A 14,314-nucleotide genomic window follows, 5' to 3' on the forward strand; every position below is an offset into this window, starting at 1 on the left:
ATCTAAAAAGACTCTGTTTCAAAATAAACAAACAAATAAAAGGGGCTTAGGGTATAGCTTAGAGATAGAATGCCTCTGGTTTCAAGCCCCAGTAACACACACACACACACACACACACAAACACACACACACACTATTTTGTTTCTTTTTAATATGCTATCAGTGAATAATGTAAAAAAAGAAACTATAAGAACAATTCTTTTTATAATAGCATCCAAAAAAAGATACACCAGAAATTAACTAACCAAGGTGGTAAAAGACTTATACAATGAAAACTATGGAATATAGCTGAGGAAATTAGGAAGCCATAAATAAATGGAAATATATCTCATGTTTATGGTGAAAGACATACTACTGTTATGTCAACCCAAAGGGATCCACAGATCAAGCGAAATCTCTATTAAAATTCCTATTGATATTTTTTCCAGAAATAGAGAAACACATTATAAAATTTAAATGGTACTTCAAGGAATCATGAAAGTCAAAGAAATCCCAATAAAGAAACACAATGCTAGAGGACTCACACTTCTGGATTTCATAACTTACTAAAAGCTACAGTAATCAAAACAGTGTGGTACTGACATAAAGACAGACATATAGACCAGCCGATGCAGTGGCACACACCTGTAATCTAGTACTTAGGAGACTGCACTCCCAAGGAGTAGAATCATAGGTTTGAGGCCAGACTCGGCAACTTAGTGAGACCCGGTTTTAAAATAAAATAGGGCTGAGGGCATATCTCAGTATAAATGCCCATGGTATTTTTAGTACTACCCCCCCAAAAAAAATACACAGATATGTAGACTAATGGAATAGAATAGACAACCCAGAAATAATGCTCAAATAATTTTTTTATAGGAATGTCAAGTCCATTCAATGAGGAAAAGACAATCTTTTCAACAATAAATGCTGGGAAAAAGGATGAAGGTGGAGCCATACCTAACACTAAAACAAAAATTAATTCAAAATGGATTAGACATCCCAAATTATCAATTCTTAGAAGAAAACATAAGACAAAATCTTCACAACACTGGATTTGGCAATGATAGTTTGGCTATGACACCAAAAGCACAGGCAACAACAGAGGAAATAAATCAGATGTTATCAAATTTTAAACCTTTGGATTAGCCGGGCGTGGTGGCGCACACTTGTAATCTCTGCACTTGGGAGGCGGAGACAGGAGGATCATGCGGGTTCGAAGCCAGATGCGCTGGCTTAAGAGACCCTGTTTCCAAAACTAAAAAAAAAAATTATAAAAAAATAGGACTGGGAGTGTAGCCCGGAGATAGAAGGGTTTCCAGGAACCCCAGTATCACCAAAATAAATAAATAAATAAATAAATAAACCTTTGGATTAAAGATGCTAAAACAGAGGGAGACAGCTTGTTTCAGGGGTTTTGAGACTCAGAACTCAACCAGCAGGAATATTGCTTGTTGGCAAGAGGGAAGAAAGTAGCCCAAACTCAACAGAACGAGAGAGAGAGAGCAGAGAACTGAGAAGAGCTCCACGCAGCTCACTTGGTGAGCAGAGAGTGACAGCAATGCCATCTTGCTGAGCCTGTACCAGTGCTGGTGCTTCTGGACTCCAGGATTTCAAAGACCAACTCCAGCAAAGAAGCGGCAGATTCTTGCGAAACGAATGACTATAGACCATCATCAAAAACAGTAGCGCTTTTCTCTCCATACTTGACAAAGACCAGACTACCCAGATGGCACAGCTAGACCATGTGGCTGCAGCTGAACTCATCTCTGCCTACAGGGACCCCAGCAGCCTTAGTCAAGACTATGAATTAGCAAGCCACGCCAGTGAGAGACTACCCTGTGTGTCCACAGAGACTTGTGGGGCAACGAACAAACTTGTGAAGTCCGTGCATTTGCAAACCACCCCTTCAGATGTGGGGTGGGGGCTATAGTGGAAGAGAGCAAAACTTTGAATTAGCAGATAGCCCCTAGGGACGTTTGGGCTAGAGAGACTTAGAATCAGCAATTTGCTATATCCTTGAAGGGATATAGCAAATTATATTGTCTCCAGCAATCACTACAGGACAGCCAGCTGTGGTGTCTGCAGAGTGAAATAACTCAGCCTATTGAGTTGCAGGCTTTGAAAGATAAAAACTCATTCTCGGTTGTGTTTGGGTGCTACAAGTCCCAAGGCCAAAGGTTCTCATGTGAGTGCAACTACCCAGAGCAGCAGCAGTGTACCTGGGGCTAAAAAACTGAGCTACCCAAGCCTCAGGTTCAAAACAGTACAATTTCTCCCTGACAGAGCTTGGGCCCTGAAAGCAGGGAAGCCAGGGCCTGCAGGGGTTCAAGTGATCACAACTACAGGCTGGTAACTCAACACTCTCTCTGTCAGCAGAGTTTGTGCTTTGCATATATGCATGCCAGCTTTTAACAGTGCTGACCAACAGCACTTAACCAGCAGACCAACAGTGTTGTCTCTAGGCCATTAAAACTCAGTGAGCCAGGCAAGAGGTCAGCTCTCTGCAGCTCCATGGGTTCATAATCAGCAGAGCAGTGGTGATGTCTGTGGACATTAAATCTCAGCCAGCAAACTGCAGATTCTGAACAGAACATCATAGTCTCTAGCCCTACAGGGTTTGGGCCTGGATAGCATGGCAGCCTATATGCTATCAGAGACTCCTGTATGCCTGCACGAAGAATTATATATTTTTAAAGAGGTTCTGGGGGACAAAGTAAAAAATTTGATTATATGAAACAGATTTGTAGAGCTGAATATATATGCTCAGCATGAGCCTTATTATAAATGGATAGCAAATAGCCGGGCATGGTGGCACACGCTTGTAATCTCCGCGCTTGGGAGGCAGAGACAGGAGGATCGCGGGATCGCGCAGGTTCGAAACCAGCCACGTGCGCTGGCTTAGGAGACCCTGTTTCAAAAAAAAGAAAAAAAAAATGTAATAATAGGTCTGGGAGTGTAGCCCAGAGGTAGAAGGGCTTCCAGGAACCCCAGTACCACCAAAATAAATAAATAAATAAATAAATAAATAAATAAATGGATAGCAAATAGACACAGGACTCACATACAAAGAGGAAGAAGATACCAAGATAACAGAAATACAAACCTGAGAATTCTGAATGCATGAGTGAAGAATGGCAATGAAACAACAAACTCCCACAACTCAACAAGGGAGATCACCAATACTGACATGCAGGAAATGCCAAGAGAATTTCAAATTGTACAGGAAATAAAAGAGCATATGAATAGAGAAACTGAGGTCCTAAATAAAAACTAAAAAGAGGCTTTGAGCAAAATAAAAGGGTCAATAAATGAATTAAAGACCACAATTGAAACTACCTCTAGCAGGCTAGACCACATGGAAAACAGATAGAAAGAAGAAAAGTGGTTGCCAGGAACTGGCTGGGAGAAGAGGAATGGGGAGTCCTGTTCAGTGGGTGCCAGTGTGGTGGCACACGCTTGTAATCCCAGCATTCGGGAGGCTGAGACCAGAGGATCGCGGTTCGCGGACAGCCTCAGCTACTTAGTGAGGTCCTTCACAACTTAGTGAGACCCTGTCTCAAAATAAAGAATAAAAAACAGGGTAGGGAGTATAGCTTGGAGGTAGAATGCTCCTGGGTTCCATCCCCAGGCCCACAAAAAAAAAAAAAAAAAAAAAGGAAAAGAGTTCTAAAAATGGATGGTAATGATGTCCACACATTATGAATGTATTAAATACCACTGAACTATACAGTTATAAATGGTTAAGGTGATAAATTTTATGACAATAAAAAAATGGGAAGCTACGTGTGGTGGTATGTGCCTATAATTTCAGAAATTGAGAGGCTGAGATAAGAGGACCGCAGGTTCAAGGCCAGTCTCAGCAATGCAGTGAGACTCTGTTTCAAAGTAAAAACGGCTGGGGAGAGGGGTATACTGGAGGTAGAATGCCCCTGGGTTCAATCCCCAGTATCAACAAAATTAGGAAATAGAGCCAGACATGGCAGCACACACTTGTAATCCCAGTTCTTGAGAGGCTGAGACAGTAGAATCATAGGTTCACAGCCAGTCTCAGCTGCTTAGAGAGGCCCTCCAAAACTTAGTGAGACCCTATTTCAAAATAAATTATAAAAAATTGAGCTGAGAATGTAGCTCAGAAGTAGAATGCCCCAGATTCTATCCCCAGTACTGAAAAAAAAAAAAAAAAAAAGAATTGGAGGAAATAAGTAAACAAATTCTTCATGAGATGCCTCTGAAAGGAAGGAAATGAAGCAGCAGCCCAGATCTGGGAAGGAACCACTGTAGAATTTCTTCTACCCAAGATGTGTTCCTGGGAAACAGAAAGAACAGGGGCTCCTATAGCCCAGGACCAAGCAGATCCCAAGATGCTGTTCTGTAAGTGTAGTACCAGGGCTTGAAGGTAGAAGATGGTGGAAGGCCCAAAATTAAGAGGCACAGTTTGCTTTGCTACCTGAAGTGTGGTTTGTGACCAGCAGGGTCAGTGAAATTGGCAGCACCCAGAGGCTGGCTGGACCTCCAGGATCTCTGGTCTCTTCTGCTTCCTGCCTAATCATAATCTGCATTTTAATCAGACTTCCAGGGATGTGTGTGCACTTTGAAGCTTGGGAAACGCTGACCCCCTGAACTGACAAATTATAAATTCATCTCCACTCATACATCTCTCCCCACTACCACAAAATCCCTATGGCAATCAGTCCTTCCTCCAGGCATCAAATACAATAATGCATGCAAAACAAGTCAGCAGCAGAGTGAGTTTGTTATTCTCATAGGATTTCATGGGACTGATGGACATGGTATCAGGGAACTACTCAAATCACATGCTCTGCAACGATACTCAAGGAATGGCACACTTACACCCATCACTCAGTGGAGTGGAGCCAATCTAAAGGCCTAATGACATTCCTTCAAAAGAGAATGATTTGAATATCAAAGAATTAAGACAGGCCCTTGGGAAAAAATGATGAGGCCCATAAATATCTTTGTAAAAATGACCCACTTTATTATTTTACCATAAAAATCCAACACAATTTCATAAAAAATTATACTTAAAAATCAATACTTCAATCTTTAATCATTCTGAGAAGCACGGTGTGTAATTATAATTTCACTTGTATTATATAAGATAAGACCAATTTTCATAAGTTTTAGTTCCCTTTTGTTTCTTTGACACAGGATCCTGCTATGTTGCCCAGGCTGGCCTCAGACTTCTGGGCTCACATGATCCTCCTGCCTCAGCCTAAACCTCCCTGAGTAGCTGGGACTACAGGTGTATGCGCAGCTGACTTCGAACCTATGGGATCCTCCTGTCTCCGCCTCCCAAGCACGGGGATTACAAGCGTGCGCCAACACACCCGGCACTAGTTCTCTTTTATTAATGAAGCTTAATCAAAAGTTTCTGTCATTGTTCACCACATTTGGCCCCTGTTTTAAGAGTATTCGTGCTACCTGGTTGTGGTAGCACACCTGTAATCCCAGTACTTGGGAGACTGAGACAGGAGGATCGAAGATTTGAGAACAGCCTCAGCCTTGTAATGAGACTCTCAACAACTTAACAAGACTCTGTTTCAATACAAAAAAATAAATAAATAAAGGACTGGGGGTGTAGCTCAGAGGTAGGATGCCCCTGAGTTCAATCCCTAGTAACACACACACACACACACACACACACACACACACACACAACATTCATGTTAATTAGACTTTCCCAGTACCAATTTTCCACCAACAATACTTGCTGAAGTGAAATTCTTACTATTGTGTATTCATTGTTCTTTTTCCTTGTGGATTATTATCATTACATATTGAAAAATTACAACTGTACATATTTATGGGGTACAAAATGATGTTATGATTCTTTAATCCAATGTGTAATGAGTGAGTTGAGCCAACCAACCAGCCATCTATCACTGCAGAAAGAGGTAGATGATATTCCCCATGATGAAAACCTCCTTACGGCACTTCTTTTTAGTGCCCATTGTAGGATAATTGATACCAACTCATGGTGAAGAATTCTTTTTAATGTCCCACTTCCTGGCTAGATGTTTAAGCCCATGGTGCTGGCACAGAAGGCGTCCATCTGTGAGGCAACGGCCAAACCACAGATCTCTGCTCTGCGACTGATTACCTTGTCAACCATGAGGAAATTCTCCAGCTTCTCTCCATTTTCGCAGGTGACATCACCAACCTCTCGTACTGCTCTGGGCAGGATCTCTTGCACCTCCTGGGCAATCATTCCTGTATACAAAACACCTTGACAGTTTTTATCCAGGAAAGAACTTTCGAGAGAAAATGCTCACAGACCTACCTCAGAATGGAACACTGATGGCCACAGCACATCTTTGAAAATAGATGTTTATCCTTTGTAAGTTTTTGCTTTGATCTACAATACATTTGAGGCAAAGAAGGAACTTTTGGCCAAGAAACACTATAGGATTAAAAATGGAAATGGGAGTGTCATTTTCTCTGCTCACTTGCATTCTTTTTTTTTAAAGACTCTGTCAAATGTTGGAAAGGGTGAATAAATGTTTTTAAATCCCTGTCCATAGAAGGAAGGGTGGGGCTTTGGCTTGATTTCCTTTATTTTTCCACAGGAGGCTTTTGTCCCTAAATGTTTTTTCTCTGGGATTCCGCGATGAAGAATGAACATCACTTGTTTACCCTTCCACCTCCTCTCTCCATCCTGATGCCCCCACAGGTGGAGCTGCCATCTGCCCCTGAACCTTCATCCCTTGAGCAAGAGGACTTCAGAGAAAAGAAACGATAGTCATAACACTCCACCAGCACGTTGGGGAACAGGAGTTTGGGTGTTGAGGAAAAATGACACAGAAGTTCTTGAACCTTTCCTGTTCTAGTGACTATGGGTTTCACAGAGGGAGAGTTAGATCCACAGGGTGATGTTGAGTGCCACAGCACACAACCTCAAAGTAAGAAAAGAATAAAAAAATTGTAATCGCTGACAACAGAAAATTAAAAAGGGAATTTGCGCATGTACCTGTTTCGTGGGCAGCGTCTATTCCCATGGCAGATGCAAATTCAGGTTTGTAATCGTATTCAACAATCCTCATTTGGGCTATTCTTCTCAGCTGTTCATTTGAGTCAACCTAATTTAATTAAAGAAAAACAGACTTTACCTGTTTATATATTTGTTATTCAAATCAATGCCCAGAATGATCCAAAGAGATTAGGAATACTGATGATGGAACTGTTCTTTTTGTTTTTCTGAACTAGTAGAAGGAACTTTCTGGGTTTTTTTTTCCCCAAAATGTGTTAGAATCACATCAATGACTTCTATCCACTGATAAATAAATTAGACCAGAGTTTTTATGTCAAATGACAGGGCACACATCCCATCATTTGCTGCTCTTGCCTTTCTTCTCTCCTCTGAATAGTGATTCCTCTTCCTGAGAAGAGAGAGGTTCCTCAGTAGAGAAAAGCAATGGCTCTTCAGGATGGTAAGGCACAGTTTTCAAATGAGTCACAGGCTCACAGCAGCACTCGCATAAACAAATTGAAAATGCCACTCTTGGATCAGGTACCAACCTCTAAGTGTGGACGGATCTAATACCTAGGATTGCTTTTGGAAATTTTGCTGGAGAAAGTTTCTCGGAGTGGATTGCAAGCCTGGATTATCCAACCCCTAGTCCTTTGAGCCCCAGGCCCCCCCTCAGCTAGGAAGCTCCTTACCCCAGACCACTCCGGCAGCCAAGGAGTTCCCTGCTCCTGTGTACACTGAGGCTCTCAGCTGTCACTGTGAAGTCCTCAGAGAAATTTTATTGAATCCCAGAAAAATGATAACAATTAAGACAGTGAATTTTCCCCAAACCTAACTATATTTCAATAAAGGTTTCCCCTTAATTTGAGGGTATTTTTAACGAATTGATAAAAAAAAAAGCGGGGCCATTTTTTTTTTTCTTAGTACTGAGAATGAAATCCAGAGCCATTCTACCTCCAAGGTAGAATATGCCCCCTTCCCTTTTAATTTAAAAAAAGGACCTCACTAAATTTCTGAGGCTGACCTCAAACCTTCACGCCTTTTGTCTCATCCTCCCAAGTACTGGGATTACAGATATATGCCACAGTGCCCAGCTCAGGACCAACTCTTTTAAAAGATGACCTACCTTATTTGACAAATAAAAATGGTAGCCCTTTTGCATGTTCCCCAATTTTTCTTCATAAATCCCATGGTGTCTTAGCAATTAATAGCATAGTGACTGGGCATCTATCCACATGTCAGAAGAATGGAAAGTGCCTTTTGTGGTTGCTGTTTTAAGAAAGCCCCTGTCCTGGGCCAGCTCCTCCCTGCATGGCTCCATAGGAGGCAGGACAGCTGCCGTCTTGGCATGGGCTCTTGGTCATGCACAAGTTGGGCTGGTTATGAAAATGTGACTAGAGAGAACTGGCTAAGTGACTCGCTTGACTTCAGACATTTATCCGGGGGTATAATTCTGAGCTTACTGCTGTTTTGATAACTACTATTTCTTCCTTTCTTTCTTTTTTTTTTTTTTTTTTTTTGTGGGTCTGGGGATAGAACCCAGAGGCATTTGACCTCCGAGCTACACCCCCTGCTCAATTTTTTATTCTTTATTTTGAAACAGGATCTCACTGAGTTGCGGAGGGCCTCACTAAGTAGCTGAGGCTGTCTGCAAACCGTAATCCTCCGGTCTCAGCCTCCCGAATGCCGGGATTATAAGTGTGTGCCACCACGCCTGGCTGGTATCTTGGGCCAAAGAAAATGCTAAGGGTTAACTTGGAGATCTTAACACCTGATGAAACAATGCTCTTCTGCTACCTAATGGGGCTCACAGACTTCTCAATGCTGCACATACACAGCCTGTTCCCCATGTGCAGCCGGCCTAGAGGAAACCTTGGAGAAGAACTCTGCCTCCTTTTATTCGTCCCCAGGACCCTACACAGGCCAGCATACAACGCCCAGTGTGTGTGAGGCCAGACAGTGAGTCTGGGTGTCTGATTGGGTCTTGACTGCCCTAGTTTTGGAAAGTTTTTTTTTGGGGGGGGTGGCGGTACTGGGGTTCCTGGAAACCCTTCTACCTCTGGGCACCCAGACCTATTTTATATTTTATTTGGAAACAGGGTCTCTTAAGCCAGCGAGGCTGGCTTTGAACCTGCGTGATCCTCCTGTCTCTGCCTCCCAAGCGCGGGGATTACAAGCGTGCGCCACCACGCCCAGCTATTGGAAAGTTTTAACTGTTAATGCATTGTCTACCACCATCACGCTGTCTCACACTCAATCTCTTTAGATCATTGACCTTCCAGTCCCCAGGACTTCTGAGTGTTCAGGAAGGAGAGCTCACTCTCTGAGACCTGGGAATGGCCTTGGCCTAGCAGCAGGAGCGTCCAGGTGCACCTGCCTGCTGAGCTGAGGGACATCTGTGCTGGCTCAGGGCCCCCGAGGGAGACTTTGCATGTCTAACTTTCTCTCTGCATCTTTGTTTACAACTTACACATGGCCGGTGTGGTCAGAGGGAAAAAACAACCTCTGAGCCTTTCGTTGTAACTGATTCCTTTTCCTGGACTTTATTTTTAAGTATCCTGCTGCATTTCTTTTAGACCTCACCACAGAATTTGACTGATGCAATTTGACTCTCAGCTTCCTCCTGGCTTTCTGCTTTGTTTCACGTTGACATCCATATTCTTCAGGTCCCTTTGGTTTTCAGCACGTCCCTCCTTCCTGATTTGGCTCAGTTTCCACTGTCAGAGCTGCCCTTTCTACTCCACTCCACAGACACATCCCCACCAAGCAGGCAGGTTAAGTTGATCCTCACTCGGCCTCATCTTCCCGGGCTCTGGCTGCCCGGGTTGCAATCACACCTATGTCCTCTTCTTCGTTGTGTCTTGGGTGTGTGTCCAGCTGAACACCAGAGCTCTCCTCCTCAGGACTCTATGCAGACACTCACATGCTTAATCTCCACCGGGCACAGGTGTTGCCTCAAGTGAAGAGACACATCATCAGGGCAAGCTAGCAACCTATATTCATTTTCCCCCATCACAGGATTGATCAACATGCGTGGCCACCGCATCTTGCAATAGCTCATCCATAGCCATCTCCAGCTGGCATCCTTAAAAAAAGGGAAGGTGTCTTAAGACCTATGCATGCAAGCTTACCAACCAAGGGTCACTGCTGCAGTGAGAATCATGACTTGAATTTTCTTCTCCAAAATTCATTTTGACACTTAATGCCTATTTTTGGTGGCATAGAGAAGTGAGACATTTTCCAGACGTGATTATGTTATGAGGTTTCTGCCCTCATGAATGGGCTACTAACTTACAAAACAGCTGAGGAGAACTAGCTTAGGCCTTTTTGTCTGTTTGTTCTTCAAAGCTTCTTGCCCAGCAAGGCCAGTAATCAAAGCTCCTCTTTGACAGAAGAAACTGAGGCCTTCACCAAACAGCAAAACTGCTGGCACCTTGATCTTAGGCTTCCTAAGTATCTACGATATGAGAATTAAATTTCTATTCTTTATAAATTACCCAGCCTATGGTGTTTTGTTACAGCAACACAAACGGTCTAGAACAGTGACTTTGGAAGTATGATTCTCTCATTCAAGTAGGAAAAATGGTGTCACGGAGAGGTAAAGATGAAGTTCATACATCTAGTAGCACCATGGGGCAGACAAGATTGCTATAAATGTATATTCCATAGATGTGGATATATTATAATTAAATAATGTATTAAGATTAAATCATTTAATAAGAAAATTACATATAACTTGTACTTTTACAAGTTAAAAAAAAAGTTTAGCATTGTGCAGCTAAAAAAGTTCCTCTTATATGATCTTAGAAAAATCCCTCCATAAGCTGAGCATGGTGGTGCATGCCTATAATCCTAGTATTTGGGAGGCTGAGGACAGGAAGATCACAGGTTCAAGGCCAGCTGAGGCTGGCCTTGAACCTGTTTCAAAATTAATAGCTGAAAAATTAATAGCCGAAAACTGTGAGAATTTTCTAGTCCCGTCCTTCTAGCAGGTCACACATCTTCTAACATGAGATCCTGTTTCAAAATTAAATAAATAAACAGGTTGAGAGTATATCTCAGAGAAATAATGCCCCTGGGCTCAATCCCTACTACCAAAAAACAAATTAACGAATAAATAAATGATGAAAAGAACAATCCCTTGATATAAAGTGAATATGAGATTCCCTGTTCTCAAACAACAGAAACTCCAAACAACTCTGGACTAAAACCCAGGGCTGGTGGAGTCAGGATAAACCTCCAGCCTTCTAACCACACACTAGGATTCTCTTATCTCGTTGCTGTGAGCAGAAAGGGGAGAAAGCAATTCCACAGTCAGAACCTGGGTGGGATAATATTTCATTTTTATGGAGACAGTATCCTCCAACAGATTTAAGAAGTTCCAGGGACGCTTTTACTTCCTCCACCACTTTTTCTTCCTCCTCCTCCTCCCCCTCCCCCTCCTCCTCCTCCTCCTCCTCCCCAGGAGCAAAAGAGACTGTTGGTAAGTAAAGTTCCATGTGAGCCTAGTAGTGGCAGGTAGTTTGGGGGAAGTTCCCTACTTCTTCTTCTCTGCTTCCATTCAGTGAGACTTGGTGGGGAATTGCGTAGCCAAAGACGAGGCTACATGTTCATTGGGGTGCTCTGCAATAGAGACGGCTTATCACTTTCTACAGTGCAGAAACTTGACATCTAGGATTGATAGCTGAAAACTGTGAGAATTTTCTAGTCCCACCCTTCTAGCAGGTCACACATCTTCTAACATGAGCTACAGCTTCGCAGGCAGCAGAAAGACTGTAATTACAACCATCCTTTGGAATTATCTCAGCAAAGACAGACATTCCTTGGCCAGCTTAGAAAACCCACTGAAGAAGGAATGCAGTCTAGACGAAGGGTCAATGATTAACAGATTAGGTATCCTACTAGTTAAAGAAGAAGAAGAAGAAGAAGAAGAAGAAGAAGAAGAAGAAGAAGAAGAAGAAGAAGAAGAGGAAGAAGAAGTCGACGACGGAGGAAAGGAGATTTTAGAAATGCATTCTGCCACAGCCTCAAAAATGTTTTCAGGAGCCAGGCATGGTAGCGTAGGCTTGTCACCCCAGGACTTGGGAGGCTGAGACAGGAGGATCACAGGTTCAAGACTAGCCTCAGCAACTTAGTGAGATTCTCAGCAACTTATCAAGACCTGTTTTCTTGGTTTTTGGTTTCCTGGTACTGAGAATTGAACCCAGAAGACATTCTACCTCCAAGTTACACCCCCAGACCTATTTTGTTTATTTTTATTTTTGAAACAGGGTTCTGCTAGCTTAATGAGAGTCTCACTACTTGCTGAGATTGTCCTGGAACCCACAATCCTCCTGTCTCAGCCTCTCGAGTACTGGAATTACAATAGGCCACGCCCAGCAAAAGGCCCTGTTTCAAAACAAACAAGTCTACAAAGGGCCAGGAGTATAGTTGGCAGGTACAATGCCCCTGGGTTCAATCCCAGTACTAACCACAATAACTTTAAAATTAAATTTAAAAAATGCTTTGAGAGAAGCAGTGTGTGTGAGGACGTACGGAAGGGTAGAAGCGGAGAGTGGAAACAGTCAGCTGGTGGGAGAGGTGGAACCAGGAACGGCCGACCACGACTCTAGAGTCTTCATCCTGCCCATTCGGCCCACATAGCAGGTGAAACTTCCCAAGACAACTAGGCACTTATTATCTCAAAGGGTTAAAAAATTTTAAAAAGACTTGGGAGGACCAGGCAGGCAGGCACATTTCCATGATCCTAGCACTTGGTGGTGGCTGAGACAAGAGGATGCAAGGTTCTAGGCCAGCCTCAGCAACTTAGCAACACACTGTTTCAAAAAAAAAAAAAAAAAAAAAAAAAAGGTCTGGGAGTGAATGCCCTGGGTTCAATCTCCAATAAAGTAATACCGATAATAATGACGCATGAGGGAGACAGTGGACGGCGGGGCCGGTGCAGGGACTCTGGGCAGAGGGGGTTGGAGAGGTCCAGGAGGAGTGTGATCAGGGTGCATTGAGGTGGGGCTCCAGAGGTAGAGTAAAAGGAAGAGGCAAGCTTTGGAGCTGACAAGCTCGGAAGGAAGGGCGATGAGCTGTGGGAACTATCTCTGGGACTTGCTGCCCATGGAGCCGTGACATCCTGTCACCGCCCGTCAGGTAAATCCATCGTCCTGGCTGCGAGCTGCTTTACAGTTTCAGCAGCGGTGCCCAGCGGTCATTGATTTTAAGCAGCGTGTTCGTCTGACACCAGCAAGTGACACGTAAAGACGCTGGAGGGGAGGTCAGGCCGGGAGCGCCCGCACACCTGAGCGGGGCTTCAGGAGGGGCTGCGGCCCGCCCCGGGCTCACCTCCTGCACGTTCTGCTTCACCCGGCTGTCAGAGGGGTGCATGATTGTGCCCATCACTTTCATGTTGCCGCCGACAACCAGGGCTTCGTCCGGCGTGTCTGTGTTTATTCCTACTCGACCATGACAGACAATAGATTCTGGAACTTGTCCTCGCTGCCACAATGCATCAGTGTCATTTTCAAACTGCCCGGGGTTAGAGGCCTAGAAAAATACGTAAATCTATTAAAGTTACAGTAGCAGGCACAGAAGCTGGTTTGCCTCCGAAGCAAAGGAAAACAGGATGTTATCTAAGTCTTTCACACGAGACGCCTGTATTAGGCAGAACATTCTGACATAGCCAAATAACTTCAGGGCCCCCAGAGAGTCAGAGAGGCATCCCTAACCACTTCTCCCCCGCATAGAGGGAGCTCACAAGTCATGGTTTGGAGCAGCCGATCTCTATTGCATTTCTCTGGAATTGAGAATGTGATCAGTTATACGAGGTAGATGATAAAGAAGCAGAAGAAAACTAAAAATGACTCCCATTTCAGGAATAATAATAATAATAATACTAAATCAGAACATTACATGAGAAAACTTTGCCAAAGTTCAGATAAGTCTAAAACTGCCTTGCATTTCGCTAGTCCGTAATAGTTTCAAAGCACTCACATTTTTACATGCACTTGACAAGCAAATGATAATACAAATATATTTAATACAGCTCAACTATTCTCTCAGCACAGATGGTAATGAAGAATAATCACAGCTGCATTTTTGTGTGCTAATCCACACGGCAATTCTATAATACAGATACTATTATCCTCATTTTATTGATACTGACACTCTGAAAGAATATGTTGTTAAGAATACCTAACGAATAAGCCCTGGAATTATATTTCCTCTGATTGCTAAATAATGGCTCCAACTGTGTCTATTTCATGGCAGTGCCTTGAAGGAGCCGTGGAAGTCTTCAAAGCTAGCCCAAGTAAAACTCCTGGACTAGTCCAAGTTCTGAAAATTTTACTCAAAAGA

At 43.3% G+C, this 14,314-nt stretch overlaps 1 protein-coding gene across 1 annotated transcript in view; it reads right to left on the minus strand.

The window, feature by feature from the left end:
* Positions 1-14,314, minus strand: part of MYRFL (myelin regulatory factor like) — a gene marked incomplete at both ends in the record, with an annotated part of 137,965 nt that overhangs the window by 32,703 nt on the left and 90,948 nt on the right. The window contains 3 exons of the mRNA XM_080706047.1: positions 6,104-6,213; positions 6,971-7,079; positions 13,304-13,504. Of these exons, the coding sequence (XP_080562173.1) occupies positions 6,104-6,213; positions 6,971-7,079; positions 13,304-13,504 (420 nt within the window). The remainder of the gene's footprint in view (positions 1-6,103; positions 6,214-6,970; positions 7,080-13,303; positions 13,505-14,314) is intronic.

The sequence above is a fragment of the Muscardinus avellanarius genome, assembly GCF_963383645.1.
Source record: "Muscardinus avellanarius genome assembly, chromosome: 11".
In the NCBI taxonomy this organism is placed as follows: domain Eukaryota; kingdom Metazoa; phylum Chordata; class Mammalia; order Rodentia; family Gliridae; genus Muscardinus; species Muscardinus avellanarius.